This window comes from Podarcis vaucheri (assembly GCF_965113315.1).
Source record: "Podarcis vaucheri genome assembly, chromosome: 7".
NCBI lineage: Eukaryota > Metazoa > Chordata > Lepidosauria > Squamata > Lacertidae > Podarcis > Podarcis vaucheri.
In genome coordinates this window covers 78,617,093-78,633,122 of record NC_138765.1, presented here as the reverse complement: position 1 = coordinate 78,633,122, position 16,030 = coordinate 78,617,093, and the positions used below count along the sequence as shown (strand labels likewise).

The window sequence follows — 16,030 nt, the reverse complement described above, 5'->3', positions numbered from 1 at the left end:
AAATCCTATCAAAAAAAACCTTAATATGTCTACCGGTTGTCTTCCTGCAAGATATCTTCAGAACTTGAATTAACACTTCCAGACCATCACACAAAGCAGGTCAGGATATGCTCTCAGCTAGAGATCCAAAAGGAATCTCAACCTGATAAAAGGCTGCTGCATTATCAGAGGACATGTTCTTCTGAGAAACCTACTGAACATCCAGTGCCCGTTTTCACTGACCTGGATCCAAATTAACTCTGCAAACTCAAGGGAGGCTTGGAATTAGGTTGCTCCAATACTACCCTCCCAGTGCCACCCCTATTCTCAAACCGCAGGGAGACTTACAAGCTATTTGTGACATGACATGCTGTAATGGGAGGGGAGTAATTGGGGTGATCGAACATGTAATGGTTAGAGCATTCAACTAGACCAAAGTTCATACCCCAACTCACTGTATGACACTAGGGTAACGGCTATAATTTGGGGGAAGGGCCATAGCTCAATGGTAGAACATTTGCTTTGCATGCAGAAGGTCCCAGGTTCAACCCTTGGCCACTCCATGACTGGGACAGAAGAACCCAGCCTGGAACCCTGGCCAGCCACTGCCAGTAGGATAGATGGATCAATGGTCTGACTCAGTATAAGGCAGCATCCTAAATGTCCCACTGCTTCTATTTTGCCAACTCCTTTGAAGTAGGTCTCTATATACAAACAGTCCCTAACGTAAGCTGAGAAAGCATCTCACTTCTCCCAAGTAGGGGTGTACTTGCAAGTGCCAATTGAGAATTGGGAGGTTCCAAGTACAAAGAGAAGGAAAGTCCGCTTAAGAAGACATCGCCACCCCCATTTACCACGGTCTTTAAGCATCTTACTTTCCCTGGCTCTGTACCCCCCCCCAAAGGAAATTAACTGGAGGTGGCTCTACATATCTTTCCATGTAGCATTTAGGTCTGAGAAGTGGACAACAGGATTGGACGGAGAAAGAGAAGAACCCAAAACTCCTTTGAACCAGCCCTCTACAGAATATTTATGGCATGTAAAAATCCTAGGAGACAACACCAAGTGCAAGGCCTTGGACAGTAAGCCGTCTGTGGACTATTCCAGCCCCTTTAAATGCTGTGGCTATCTGGGAATTACATGGCAAGGTTCAGTCTTTCCTTGTGCATTCAGAAGGCTCTCTGCTTTCTCATTTGACACAGTAATTCCCTATTCCTCACCCGCCCTGTCCCCCTCGTTGCCCACATCTTGTCCTCCTTCCACTTCCAAATTTCTTTTGCTCACACTTCCCCACATTCACAGCAGGGATATTGCCACTGTGGCCTTTTCTGTACAATGCCAGAAGTGTACACTGAGCTGTGTAATAGATGAGCCGCAGCAGCAGATGGTCGATCCTGTCCTCAGCAACGTAGACCATCTCACACATGCTGCAAATTGCTCAATCAAGACTCCAACAAAGCCAGCCAAAAGACTTGCGCTTCTTTATTAAAACACCAGCTTTTTATTTAGTGATTCCCATTGTATTATCTGTAGCCTCCCCCTCCTCATTATTATTACTATTGAATTTATTCCCTGCCTTTTCACTAGCAGGTCCCTGGGTAGGTTACAACTTAAAATTCACAATTTAGAACAATTAAAACAGATTAGTGTCACAGGACACACTTCTATGGGGACGGGATTCCACAACTTAGGGTACAACTACCAAGAGGGCCCCCTCTTAACACCCAGTAGGGTCTGTGGGGAGGGAGACTTTAAACACTAATGTGTTTAAATGGGCCCAGAGAAGAACTGGCAACCAATGCAGCTGTCACCAAGGCTCAGGGCAGGTTTCAACTTAATGCATACCATGCTAATAATCTAAGCACACATTCTACTCATGTAAAAACACCAGGCAGGCCCCACAAATAACTCAGAGATGCATTTTAAATAAAAGGACACATTCTACTCATGTAAAAACATGCTGATTCCTGAACCGTCCACGGGCCGGATTGAGAAGGTGATTGGGCCACATCCGGCCCACGGGCCTTAAGATGCCTACCCCTGATCTAAGTTAAGCTGCCATGTAGCAAGGGAGATCATTGGTCCATTCAACTGAATACTGTCAACTAGGAAGACTCTCCAGAGGCTCAGGGCTAAGAACAATGACCCTCTCACTACATATTGTTTTAATTCAGGGGAACCTGTGGCCCTCTCGGGAGCTATTGGAGTCCAACCCCCATCAGACAAAGGGACCAGGGTCAATTGTCAGAGATGATTAATTAAATTTGTACCCCTCCCTTTCCCTGAAAGAAGCCCAAGACTGCAAACATCAAAATGTTGTTAAATAAATACTTAAAATGTTAAAAAATACATTAATAGCACCTTAAAACATTTAAAAGCAATGGTATAGCCACTAATTTCAAGGTTGTCATGGCCAATATCTATCAGCCATCAAATGTCTGGATAAACTGATGTCCATTTCCCCCCGAAAGTCTATAATGAAGGAGACAGACACACCTCACCAGGGAGGGCATTCCACAAGCAGCAAGTCAGCATTGAAGAGGGTCAGTGGCTGCAGCACCAACAGAGCCTCCCCTACCAATTGTGGGGCCTGAGATGGTCGATATTAGGGGAGTCACTCCTTTAGGTACTTGGGTCTCAAGCCACTTAGGGCTTTGTACACCAGCACTAACACCTTGAATTGGGTTTGATAAGTCACTCAGTAGGTAGCCAATGCAGAGCTTTCAGGACTAGTGGCAGGTGGTCCCATTTGGATGTAAGCCAACAACATCTCTAAGGTTGTGGGTTCCCCACTTCTGTTTTAACTGGAGATTCTAGGAACTGAACCTGGAACCTTCTGCACAAGTAAGGAGGCCCTAGCAGCATGAAATTCCCAGACACTAGGAACCTTGGCTCTGCATCAGAGCCAAATGGAAGGCAATCAAGTGTTCCAAAGGTTTCCATCATCTCACCTAAAAGTAGGTGTTGCGTAACAGTGAAAGGGACTGAACTACAAACAGGAACTTCCTGGTTGGAATTTTACCTTCCCCCATGAACCCAACAGGTGTCCTTAGGCAAGCTACTTTCAACTTCCATTGTCCCGCATACAACAAAGGGCAGGAGCAGCGCTATACATAAATACCTTGTATTATAAGCCATTCATGAAGCACATGTATGCTCACATGCAAACTATGATTTGCACACTAGTGTTTTGACAGTCTGCCACAGCGAGTCCCTGTCTTTGGTTCCAGGCTTCACAACACATTATGTAAGCTAGGCATGGCCCCCCACTTCTCCGCCTTTCAAAAACTAGTAAACACTTAATATCTAACATATGGGTGGTATATGAAATTAAGGAGAAAAACCTTCCTGCACATTTGAGGCGTTACAGAAACAAATCACTAAGAAGCAGTAGACCATCTCTCTCTCTCCATCCCTCCCAGGAGTGCTGGCATGATAATGAACATTTCACCACAGTTTCGCTTCACATGATTGGTTTTTTCCCTTCTCTATGCTATTTGTCTTCTTGCTTTTCATTTCCTCCACCTCCCCTATTCCACTGATGCTGCAGCTGGGAGACTGTATGCTTCTTGGGGCAAGAGACTGTCCCTGTCCCCCACACTCAGATACTTTGAATACATAAATGGTGCCGTAGCACACACATACAAAAACGTGTAGGGTGAAAGCATTTAATGAAGCCTAACAAAGAAACATTATGTTCCTAAAGCAGCACTTTTTCAGCAAAAAGGGCCATAACACAGTAGTAAGAGCATCTATTTTGCATGTAGAAGGTCCCAGGTTTAATCCTCAACATCACCATTCAGGGCTGGGAGAGATTCCTGCCTGAAATCCTGGAAAGCTGCTGCTAGTTATAGTGTAGAGAATACTAAGCTAGATGGACCAATGGTCTAACTCATATAAGGCCAATTTTATGTTACACCTGAATGAAGTATAATAGAGAAAGTTATCCAAGTACACTCCTCAACTCTTTTCAAACTTTTCACTTTAGGGAATCCTTTCCAGCAATCAAGTTACAGCACTGCAAACCTAGTCCCTTACGTAAAAAGAGCCCTGCTTGATCAGACCAGGTCCCATCTGGTCCAGCATCCTGTTCTCACAGTGAACAGCCAGATACCCCAATGGGAAGCTGGCAAGCAGGACATGAGCTCAACAGCACTCTTTCACTTGAGATTCCCAGCAAATGATATTATTATAAATTCAATTTATTACCACCTTCCACCAAACGGCCCTAGGGGAGGTTCCACCAGTTTAAAATATAACAAACCAGTGCCACAAGAACATGGTATTCAGAGACATTCGGCCTCTGACAGTGGAAGTAAAGCATAGTCATTGTGGCTAGTTGCCAGTCATGGCCCCCGCAGCATCTATTTTCATAAGGCTACAAAGAGGTCATGATTTGGATAAAAGTGGGTAGGGGTTGGGGCTTGAGTTTTGTGGATTTCAGAGTCCCCCTACTATTTCCCTAATAATTGGGGCATAGCTTTCTACATCAGTATCTGCAGAAGAAATCCCTATGTGCTGCAGAGGATTTCAGGGAGCATTATTAGGAAAATACTAAACTCACAGAGACCTTTTGCCATGTAGGAATGTACATCCTAAAGCACATTACACACTCACATGCAACTGCCAATTTTTTGGTTATGAGTGAGCAAGCTACTGTTTAAGCTTCATCTTCTCAATGAGGACAGACACACAGACACACCACATTTACTTCTAAGGAACCCGCCCCCGCCCCCGCGTGTTCTCTAGAAATGAGATTGAAAGCTACTATTCTACAGAACACATTCAGATCCATAAGCTTTCTCCCATGCACATTCAGTAAAGTACTGAGTTTGCTTTTCCAATCGTTTCTTCAGTCCCTTCATTCAGCAAATTTGAAGTATGCTTCTCAGGCACAGGTACGAAATGCAGCGATTCGGCTGCGTTGATGAATAGGTTTATGTGACCATTCCCTCATGCTGCAAAAAGGTCCCGTGGATGTGTTTCCTTATTCCGCTGCAGTTGCCTGAGATGCAGATTTATCCACACTTTCTGAAGTAGGAAATCAACTTTCCATTACAGATGTCCCTCTCTAAGGCTGCTTTGAAGTGGTGTCTGTACAGCAGGATATCTTGCCTGCAGAGGGTATCCCAGGGCACAGCCTGACGGTACATGATGCAGCAATTCTGTTGAAGCTAAGCAGGTTTAATTATTACCTGAATAGGAAATCGCCCAAGAATGCTATTGACATCGCCTTGAGTGTGATGGTGGCACTACGATCTTCCAAAACTACCTAAGCCATGGTTTAAGAAGATATTAACAATTGTTCCTCCTGTCCTCCTCCTGTCACACGCTGGCTTCAGCACAAATGTCCTGGCTTGTATTAAACCAGAATTCCCCATTATGTGTGAATGGGCTAAATTCAGATTAATACCAGTTAATCATGAAAATAAGCCAAGATTTAAGCTAAATCCCAATGCTCGGCCACCACTTCATAAACCACTGTTTGTGAAACCTTTAGAGCTGGTACAACCAGTGTGATGCCCTCAAGTCATAATCCACATTATCTGGAGGGTCCAACATTGGCTAGCCCTACCTTAAGACAGTTGTCTGAAAGATGCCATTTTGTTTTACACTGCGTACCTAATTGTCATTGAGGGAAAGAGCCCTAGCTCAGTGGCAGAATATCTGCTTTGCATGCAGAAGGTCCCAGGTAAAATCCCTGGCATCTCCAGGTAGGGCTGAGGAGGGCATTTTGACTGAAACCATGGAGTGCACTAACAATCAGTGTAGATAAAATTGACCAAGATGGGCCATTGCTCTGACTCAGTATATGGCAGCATCCTATGGATGTGCTGTGGCTCTAAAATCAAGTCTATTGCATGTGATATAGCTCACCTTCCTGTGTGTAACAAGGCTTTCATCTCTATAGCATGAATAACTTCAAGTTTACAAAAAAAACACAAATCCTACGCAACAGCCTGAAGGCAATTATTATTTGCCACAGGTAAGGGTCAGTTTCCATGCCTGTTGACCTGTGCATGGGTGGGATTCAAAACAAGATACCACACCAGGTTAGGAGACAGAATGAATCCTGACTCAAGAAACAGCAAAGTAAGCCTGCAAACTATCTGTATTCTTTTTAAAGCAAAATTGCACTGAGAGAAAAGGGGGGTGGGGACTTTACAGAAACTTTATTAATGCTTTAAAAGGTCAAGTCCTTGTCATAAATCAAATTCTATATATTGTATAACCTGGCTTGATTACACAGCATTTCTGGTGCCAATGGCTTACATTAACAGTGATATAATCAGGCTTAAACCAAGTGGCTTAAGCTAAAATATGTCAAAAGTCCTCATCACCTGAATGCAATTGGCCTATTATTCCAGTGACAATTAACATACTTCCAAACTAAGTGTATCGCCTCTTTAGCATTACCATCAGCGTCTCCCAGTGTCTGCTGAGAACTGTAGTCCTTCCTTAGTCATTCCCAGCTCACAAGAAGTACACCCTAGCCACTAGCATCACACGCATCACCAAATTCCTATTGCAACATCAAAGGATTGCTAAATCATTACCTTCAACACGCAAAACAACATTGTGATGTTTTGGAATATACTGAATGACTTTGCATAAAGATGTCAGTTGTTGCAATATGATCTCCACAGATGGCACAGAGCATGTAAGCGACACAGGCACACACACACCAACAGAGAAAAAGGATCATAAATGTTGCAGCTCATTGCTATAGTAGGATTCCATAAACTTATCATTGTTGTTTTTAAAAAATACATTTCCACAGAGATTACGCAGCTGAGGTATATGCTAGTAGGCTTGTTTTACAAATGAGTTCTTGATTTGCAGATTTGCATTGATTTGTCACCACCTCATTATTAAAGGTATTACAGGTTTTGTAAAATACAGGAATTCCTTTAAAAGAACAGGAGTCTGCAAGGGTATGGGAATGGGAGATTCATGACAGATAAAACGAAGGACTTTGTCACACAGTGTCAGGTAGTTAAACTGTTGAATTCTCTACTACAAAGAGGTAGTGATGGCCATCAACTTGGACAGCTTTGTAATGGATGAAATGTCTTTATGGAGGGTCAGGCTCTTCATTGCTTCTTGTCCTTAAGGTGATATGCTACCTCTAAGAGCAGAGGTGTTGTGCTTCTGGATACCTGTGCTGGGGTACAAGAGTGAGAGCAGTGACTGCCTTCCTGTCCTGTGCATGGGCTTTCTGTTGGCCATGGTGGGAACCAGAATATTGGACCAGGCAGCCCTTTGATCAGATGAAGTTCCTATTTAGTTTCACTGGATAACTCCCCCCACCCACAATTTTCAAGTATTATGATTTAAGGATTTCTCTCCACCCACTTTCTCTTCATGATACAAAATTCTATACACCTCTATCATGTCTCCCTTTTACTTGACTTTTCCTAGGCTCTTATCCTGTTGACTCCAGCCCCTCGATCATTCTGGCTCCCTTAGTGTAGCTCTACAATATATTTTTGAAATGCAGCAACTAGAACTATAAACAGTATTCCAAGAATGGTTGCAGTACTGGTTTGTATAAAAGCACTACAGCAATGGCAGTTTTCAATCCCCCTTCCTAATGATCCCTAAAAAGAAATTTGCATTTTTCAGCATTTCCACAGTCTGAGTGGCTGTTTCTAGTGATCTGTCCACCATGACCCCACGATCCCTTTCATGGATAGTAAGACCCCCCCCCCCATCAGCTTATATAGATGATGCTGGGGCTTGCCCCAAATATGCATCACTTCACACCTACCTACAATGAACCAAATTTGCCAATTTATTCTCCTTTTCTCACTTTTCAATTTTATTTACCAGCTAAAACAATTTGGTGTTATTTGGAAACCTGGGGCACCTCAATGGTGGTGGCATCCAGCTAAATTCTACTCAAAGTAGACCTTTTGAAATTACTAGACTTTAGTCATGTGTATCCATTTCAGTGGGACTACCCTGAGTAGATACAACCTCCACCAACATGTTCATTATTTAAGACATTAAAATTTGCCAGTCCCAATACAGATCCTTGGGCAACAGATGATGATATACCCTTTCCCACATGGAAAATTGGGGTACAGTGTTACCTCTGGATGCAAATGGGATCCGTTCCAGAGCCCCTTTTGCATCCTGAAATGAAAGTAACACATGACTGCGCGTCTGCACGTGCACCGTTTCACCGCTTCCACGCATGTGCGTGACGTCATTTTGCACAACTTAGGGGCTGCCACAGAGAAGGCCTCTCCCAGGCTGCTGCCACCACTGCTTCTGAAGGCAGTGGAACCACGAAAGAGCCCCATCCCCCATGAACTTTGCACCTGAGAAGATCTGCAGGGAAGGAGGTGGTCTTTCAGGTATTGGGGGTCTGAGTCATTTAGGGCTTTAAACACTAATGTGAAAACCTTGAACTGGATCCAGAAATGAACCCAAAAAATATGCAGATGGATTTCCACAACAATGAAGACAAGAAACTCATTTTTTTAAAACTGGGGAGAAAAACTTGATTCCCAAGATTCTACATCACCTCAAAACATGATACATGGTGTGACCTAAATAGTCTGGACCTAAAACCATGCCCAACAGATGCTCATAATAGACATACTTCAGAAAATGAATGCCAAAGGTCGACAGGGAAATTTACTCTACTGCCTTGACAATTATCTTTCAATGTATCCTATAGAGAAATGTTCAAATTCTAAGTACTAAAGGGAACCCAAATCAAGATCCATATTTGGTATATAAAAGCCACTAATTTGCTCTTATGATATAGCAGGCCACCAAGGGGCTGACTTACTGCACCCCCACATACACCTGCACAAAGCAAACCCAAGCGTCCAGACATTTTTGTTTGGTTTAGTAGCCAATCATTGTTTCTACTAGCCAATGAAGTTTAACTTTCAAACTACTTCTCCAGTGCATGTAATATGAACACAGGAAGCTACCTTATACCAAGTCAGACTATTGATCCATCTAATTCAGCACTGTCTATCTATTCTATACTGTTTGGCAACAGCTCTTCAAGGTTTCAGAGAGGAAGACTCCTCCAGCCCCAACTGGAGATGCAGGGAATTGAACCTGGGACTTTCTGTGTTCAAACCACACATTTTACCATTGCCTAGGCCCTATGGCCCCCATCTTCACTCATTCCCTAGCAAGGTTTTACTGAAAAAGTGGGGTGGGAGTTGTGTATTTCTCGTTGCCATTGGCAAACCTGTAAGTAGATAACACATAGTTTCAAGCCTCCAAACTGCTGCCCTCTATGAATATTCAAGCAACCAATAAAGGTAATTCACAAAAAGGGCTGAATTTAGATGTCATGTTAGCATTCTCCAAACCAAAGTTCAGAAGACTGAAAATGTGGCATGGTCTCACTTATATCTTCCTCCCCTCTCTCTAACCCAGATTGCCTTCAAACCAAGTCTGCTCAATTCTAACATCAAGGCAAACTAAGATAACACTAGAATTAATTCTATGTGGTCAGTGTACTGCTACTCCAGATTGGCAGCCCATTCTTTGTTACTTGAATTTTAGTGCAAGCCCATGTCTGTGCACTTGGAAGTATGTTCCATTGGACACAGCTGGTGAGAATTTGCAGTCTGAACAATTAAGGCCATGTCCCATGATGTTCCATCAGTTAGGAACTTTATTCATGAAAAGCAGTCCTTTTTTTTTTAACTTTGTCTCTCCTTTATTGTAACGCAGACAGCACGGGAATAGCCTGTCCGCGGGTTGCGGTGGAGAGTTTTACTGTACGCACCAGCTACCAAATTCAAGCCTATGAAAAGAGGCAGGAACCTGTTTGGGGTGCGGTAAAAGCAGTGCTTTCTCATGGTGGTTCCAAAATTATGGAATTCACTCCTACTTACAGTCAGGAACACACACAATTTCTCTCATTCAGAAAGGAGTAAAGACCTTATTTCACTGTGCCTTTTCTATTTCAATTATACCTGACACTTCCAGAGTTTTGACAGTGCCACTATTTTATATATTTCCCTTATTTTTGTCATCACCAACTCCAGTTTTAATTTTATTTTTTTTGTGAACTACCTTGAAAAAAATGGTAAAAAGCAGGAACTACATATAGTAAATGCTATGCTCATCTTTAAAGCCGTGAAGAGCTCAGGACTCAAACACTTGAAGGAGTACCTCTCCTTATAAGCAGCCTGCCCATGTCTTGAGACTTTTGGTGGAAGCACATTTCCATATTCCACCATTAGAAACTCAATATGTAATGATATGGAATAATTCCTTCTCCATGGTGAGGCACCATCTGTGGAATGCTGTTCTTTGATATGCATGACTGGCACTAAAGTTATCAGTCCAGTGCTGATAACAAGACTTATTTATGTGCTCTGGCATTTTCAGTTTCTCTTGACCACAATAGTTTCTGAGCCCAATTCAAAGTGCTGGTTTTTACTTATAAAGGGTTACATGGCTCAGGACCACAATACCTCAAGGACCACATCTCTCCCTATGAACCGACCCAGACTCTGCAGTCATCATCGGAGACTCTTCTTCCTGCGCCTTATCCACAAGAGATCACAGTAACGGGCCTTTTTTGCAGTGGTTCCCCATTTGTGGAATGCTCTTCCCAGAGAGGTTCAGGGATCCTCAAATGAAGGGCAGTATAGAAATGTATAAAATAACAAGGTAAAGGGACCCCTGAGCATTAGGTCCAGTCGTGACCGACTCTGGGGTTGCGGTGCGCATCTCACTTTATTGGCCGAGGTACAGCTTCTGGGTCAAGTGGCCAGCATGATTAAGCCACTTCTGGCGAACCAGAGCAGCGCACGGAAATGCCGTTTACCTTCCCGCCAGAGCGGTACCTATTTATCTACTTGCACTTTGACGTGCTTTCGAACTGCTAATAAAATAACAAATGAATAAATAAAATTCTTTTAACTTATTTTATTAGTGTATGTTTAAATTGTCACAACTTGCCCTGGAACCTCAAGGTGTGGTACAGGGAAGAAATCTAATAAATAACTGTAATAACTGCTTAAACCAGTGTTGTCCAAACTTTTTTTTCAAAGAGGGCCATGAGGACCGACCAAAGTTGTTGAGCTTTTTTTTTTTTTAGATTGAAGTTGAGGCTTTTTTAGGATTTTACCCCAGGAAATAAACTGCGGGATTAAATCGACTAGCGGGCCAGATTATGCCCTTGAAATGGACTTCTTTGGACATGCTTGACTTAAAATATTCAGTTGTTTTTAGGTACTTTATTTGTCTGAAGGCGTTTCTACTGCACCTTCTTGCTTCTTTTAAATGATTTGACGATTTTGTATTCACTATTTTGATCCAGTATTTCTGTGCATGAAGGGCAGTTTAAAAGCTATTTTAAAATAAAAAAATAAGACAGATTACTCACATGGGGAAAGCCTGCTTCATGGCAAGTTATGAAAGAATCCAAGCTAGCTTCTCAAAGTATTTTCACCTACATCAAAACTACAATATAAAAAAAGCTCACATGGCCTTACCTTGGGCCAATGTACTACCAATGTGTCAAAGTGTGCAGAAAGAGCTTGCTGGTATAAAGCAACTGATTAAGTAGCTGTGAATGCTTCTGCAATGAATAAGATCCAAAAATTGTTTTGTTTTTTGTTTAAAAAAGCAACAAAATACCACCCTGGCAGAAGGGGAAAGGATGGAGGGGGAGAGAGAAAGAGATATCATGAAAGACTGGAATTAAACAAGATGGAAATATCAATGTGTAGATGGAAAAGATTCCCTCATTGTGGTTATTTTTTGAAGTTTAAATTGTTTTTGTTTAAACTTCACAATTAAGTCTGAATAAAACACAGGACATCCTCTTAGTAAGACAGGAAGTACTCTCAAGAAACATCTCACCAGGACAGTATCCAACAACCCTAGAATCATTCCATAAGCAATCATACTAGCACCTCTCACACTGCGGGTTCCCACCTGAAAAAAACCTACAACTCTGAATTTGAAACCAAAGCTTTAAATAGAAGCCTAACATTTACATGCTTCTGTTGAGGAGACCTGTTGTGTGTCCCCACATACACCTTTCTTTCATAGACAACTTGGACAAAGGAGAAGTCCAAAACGTTATGTGAACAAAGACCTAAAAATGGCCCTGGTAGTATGCCACCCCAATGGGAAAATAGCTATCTATCCCTCAGTATCAAATAATGTAAATTAAAAAGTTCCCTTTAAGCACAAAGTACTGTCAAGCTTTAGACATTCAATAAACCCATTCAATAAACCAAAACACACTTTTAAAAAGTTTCTCTCTCCAAGTAAGAAAAATCTGACATGTGTGAACATAGGTGAATACTCAGCTATGAAGAAAAGAAGGGATTAAAAACAACCCCACCCTCTATATAATTGCAGACTTAAGTAGGGTGAGGTGTGTCCAAAAAGTGGTGGGGAGAAAATGCAACACAAGAACATTATATTACTAGTGCATTTATATTAATAGTGCATTTATCCAAAATAGCAAAACTAATCTGTTATCATTTACTACGTTTATATCCAGAGCCATTTCAGCACTCTAGCTAGGGAATCAAAACTCCTTCCCAAACATATAGTTCCCCTCCCCCCATTTTATCTCCACAACAACACTGCAAGGTAGGTTAGGCAAACAGACAAGTGACTGGCCCAAGGTCACCCAGCAAGTTTCATAGCTGAGTGATGACTTGAACTCTGGTCCCCAAGGTCCACATACAAATTTATTCACTTTGCAGAAATTGTGGGACTCCACAAATCCCCATGGCAAACCCCCTTCAGTAAAACCATTTACCTGCAGGATACATCCTGGTGCCCAACCTCCCTTCCCACATCATCCGCTGTTCAGTCAACAATCCTTAAACTCACCTCATCAGCGCTCAGCTCCTCCATTGTTTTCCTCTTAATGGTGAAAGGAGTTTGGGGGAAGGGGAGCTCTGTACTTCCCTTGAGGGGCGTGCTTGTGGGAGAGAGTGTCTTTAAGGGAAATCCTGTCGTGCTGCCTCTTTCCCTAGGGACGTTTCAGAATTGCATAGTCAGAGGTAAAGACCACCACCACAGAATATACTTCCCCTGCTCTTTCTCTGTTTCTCTCTGGTTTGCTAGTCAACTAAATGATTATGAACACACGCATAAGCCACTCCTATCTCACCACTAAACCTCCAGGCCTTACCCCTTCCTGTACCTGAAGCTATCTCCTTGGTAGCCCCAGCTTTAAAAGCCTCCCTCCACAGGCTGCCAATAACCCCCTAGGATCCTAGCTCCTGCTTCCTGCCTTGGGTCCCACTGACCTTTTTTCTCCACACTCCAGGTGCCCCACCAAGCAGCCTCCGACCGATCCCAGAAAACTCGCTGCTCACTGTCCCCCAGTTGTCCTAAAGCCTCAGTGGCACCCTGCCGCCTGTTATGGACCTTCCTACAAACCCTGAAAGCTCCCCAGGTCAGCTAGATACCGCCTCGTATCACAAGAGGCTCCTATTGCTCACCGTCCACCAAACACGGCAGAGAGCCTTCCGCTTGCTGACTACCCCCAGTTCCCAATCGCAGGCTGCCTTCCGTATACCCAGGAAACCCTATTAGTCCCATATATACACATAAGATAGGTCCCGCTCTTTCTCCCTCTGCTAGAAGCCCCAAGCTGCTTGCTGGCTCCTATACAGTATATTCAATAGATAGATATATGAATACAGCGCCCTGCCACCAGCTATATATTACAACAGTCCCCTCTTAGTCGGCTGCCTAACCTGAAGCCCCAGTTTAGCCAGCTGCCTCCCTTTCGTCTGGCACGCGGCCCCAGCTTAAGCCACCTTCTCTTCCACCTCAGCCCCTTGAATTCTCCAGGTGCCTGGCTTGGCTGGGGCTGCAGAGAAAAGGAGGTAGTGTGGAAGGAGGGTGGTGGTGGGGAAAGCCCGCGCCAATGACTGGCCTTACACCTCTCGGCAAGACACCAACACACTCCCCTCAGAGCTGCCCCTTCACACTCTTCTCCCTCAGCTGCTGCAGACGCTGCTTCTGCCTCCCCACACAGAGATTATTCATCAAAACAAGGAGGCAGCGGCGGCCATCTTGGCGTCGGATCACGTGACCTCTCCCCTCCTCTCCCTCGCGCGCGCGCGCGCGCGCTCTCTCTCTCTCCTCCAGGCGGTTCTCCGCACGCCTCTTTGCGTACGGCTGCAAGATAGCCAGCCAACCAGAGCTTACGCGTCCGTGCGTCCGGGCGCTCGCGCGCTTTAAGTGCGGGAGGCCAAAGAGAGAGGAGGCTCCTCCCACCAACCAGCCCAACGAGCGCAGGGAAGGCGCCCAATCGTGGAGCAGAGAGGGAGGTGCAGTGAGAAAGAGCCTCCGCCTTCTCCCGCCCAGCAGTCCACGCGCTGCGGATGACACGCCTCCTCGTCCTCCTCCTCGCACCCGCGCCGCCGCCGCTCCACCCTTCATCGTCTTTCGGTCACAGGCCGAAGCGTCCCCGCGTGCGCCCTGGTACTGACCAATGAGAAGAGGGAGGGGAGGCCTCCGCCGCTTGCCCGCCCCCAATCACTGTCACCTACTACAAGAAGCTAAGCTCGGGTGGGAGGGACTAAAAGCGGGAGGTTGGACCTGTTTGGTTGCGCCATAGCAACAGGGGCGGGGCAGGCGCGAAATGCTGCGATGAATGGCGTGGAGGAAAGCTTTTGCTGAAGCGGGAAAGAGAGCTGGGGGAGGGGCTGCAAAGGCAGAGCGATAGGACTCGAAACTCTTCATTTACTTGAATAACAATGTATTTTTGGACGATTATGCACGTTAACAAGCCAAAATAAAAATTCCAGCAAAATTGGAATAAATTGGTAATAAAATGCTTGAAGTCCCCAGTAGTCCTTTTATTTTTGTTTCCCGTGTCTTAGATGCGGGGGAACGCTTTCACACTCGGTTCCATCTATGCTCCCAACAGTGGATATTTAACAAATCAATATTTCAATCCTTGTTTTTATTTGCCCGGGGGGGGGGGGGAGATCATCCTGAGGCGCGCTTGTGGGGTGGCGATGTGGTGCAATATTGTCCGATTCGAGTCCCGTGAGGTTTCCGTACTACAAAAGCTATTCAGACATGCACAATTTTGTTCGTATGCTGCTTTTCCATGGGTGAAACCATGCTAAAGGTAGCTCACAACATTGGGGGGGGGGGGTGTGGAACACGCAGTTACAAACAACGAAAGTAGTCATAAGCAACAGAAAGAGTACAGTAAAGGAGCCTGTTTGAACCTTTAAAGATTCCTTGTCTGCCTTGGTAGTTCAGTTTGTAGAGCAGGAGATTCTTAATCTCAGGGTTAATCTTAATCTCAAGTATTTTTGCATTGCGGGGGGGGTTGGACTAGATGACCCTTGTGATCCTAACCGCTGGGAGCTGGCAGGGAGAAACCCATGACATCTGTGAGTAATATAGGTTTAATAATATAAACCCTGAGAATAACCCAGCAACAGCCACAGGGTGAAAAGGCCTTATCAACTGTGGTACCCACACCTCTTCATCCCTGATCCCAAAGAAGGTTGCCTGACACTCATTTCATCATGTGAAGACCTTTTTCCTTGATCCCAAGCTTTTGAAAATGTGATTTGGATTGCTTTTAACCTGCCACTCCCCCCCCCTCACTGTTTTATGCTCCTGTCATGTTATTTGGTTTTTTGTTTTAATTATTCACTTAATAAGCAAAAAGAAACGGTGAACCAGCCTGAGAGTGGGGGAATGTACTGCCGAATGACAGGACATGTATACAGTACTTAAATAAAAAACAGGACTTTGCTCTGTGCAAAGGGGTAAAAAACCAAAGGGTCTGAGAGGCACACCCTTGAACACTAAGGGTAATACCACACTAAGTTATAGTCAAAGTACATAGGCGCCGACTCCATGGGGCTTGAGGGGGCTTGAGCCCCCTCAAAAAAATTTTTGGGGGGGCTCAGCCCCCCCAATAATCTCGGGCGCCCTTGCTGCCGTCCCCCGCCTCCTCCCCACCTGCTCCCTCCCCAGCCAGCCAGCCAGCCGCGCGCCCTAGCTGGAGAGCCCCGGCCGTCCCCCGCGAGAACAGGGGAATCCCCGGGGGCGG

General features: G+C 44.5%; 1 protein-coding gene across 4 annotated transcripts in view; it reads right to left on the bottom strand.

Moving 5' to 3' along the window:
* Window positions 1–14,135, bottom strand: part of UBE4B (ubiquitination factor E4B) — a 70,324-nt gene extending 56,189 nt beyond the window's left edge. For 2 of the 4 annotated variants that reach the window (XM_082229802.1, XM_082229807.1), the window contains exon 1: window positions 2,476–2,529. In XM_082229802.1, coding sequence (XP_082085928.1) covers window positions 2,476–2,514 — 39 coding nt within the window. In that variant the 5' untranslated portion in view covers window positions 2,515–2,529. Of the gene's footprint in view, window positions 1–2,475; window positions 2,530–12,825 lie in introns of those variants that run through there. The other 2 variants (XM_082229804.1, XM_082229803.1) reach the window with 2 other exon arrangements.
* Between the last annotated feature and the right edge of the window lie 1,895 nt (window positions 14,136–16,030).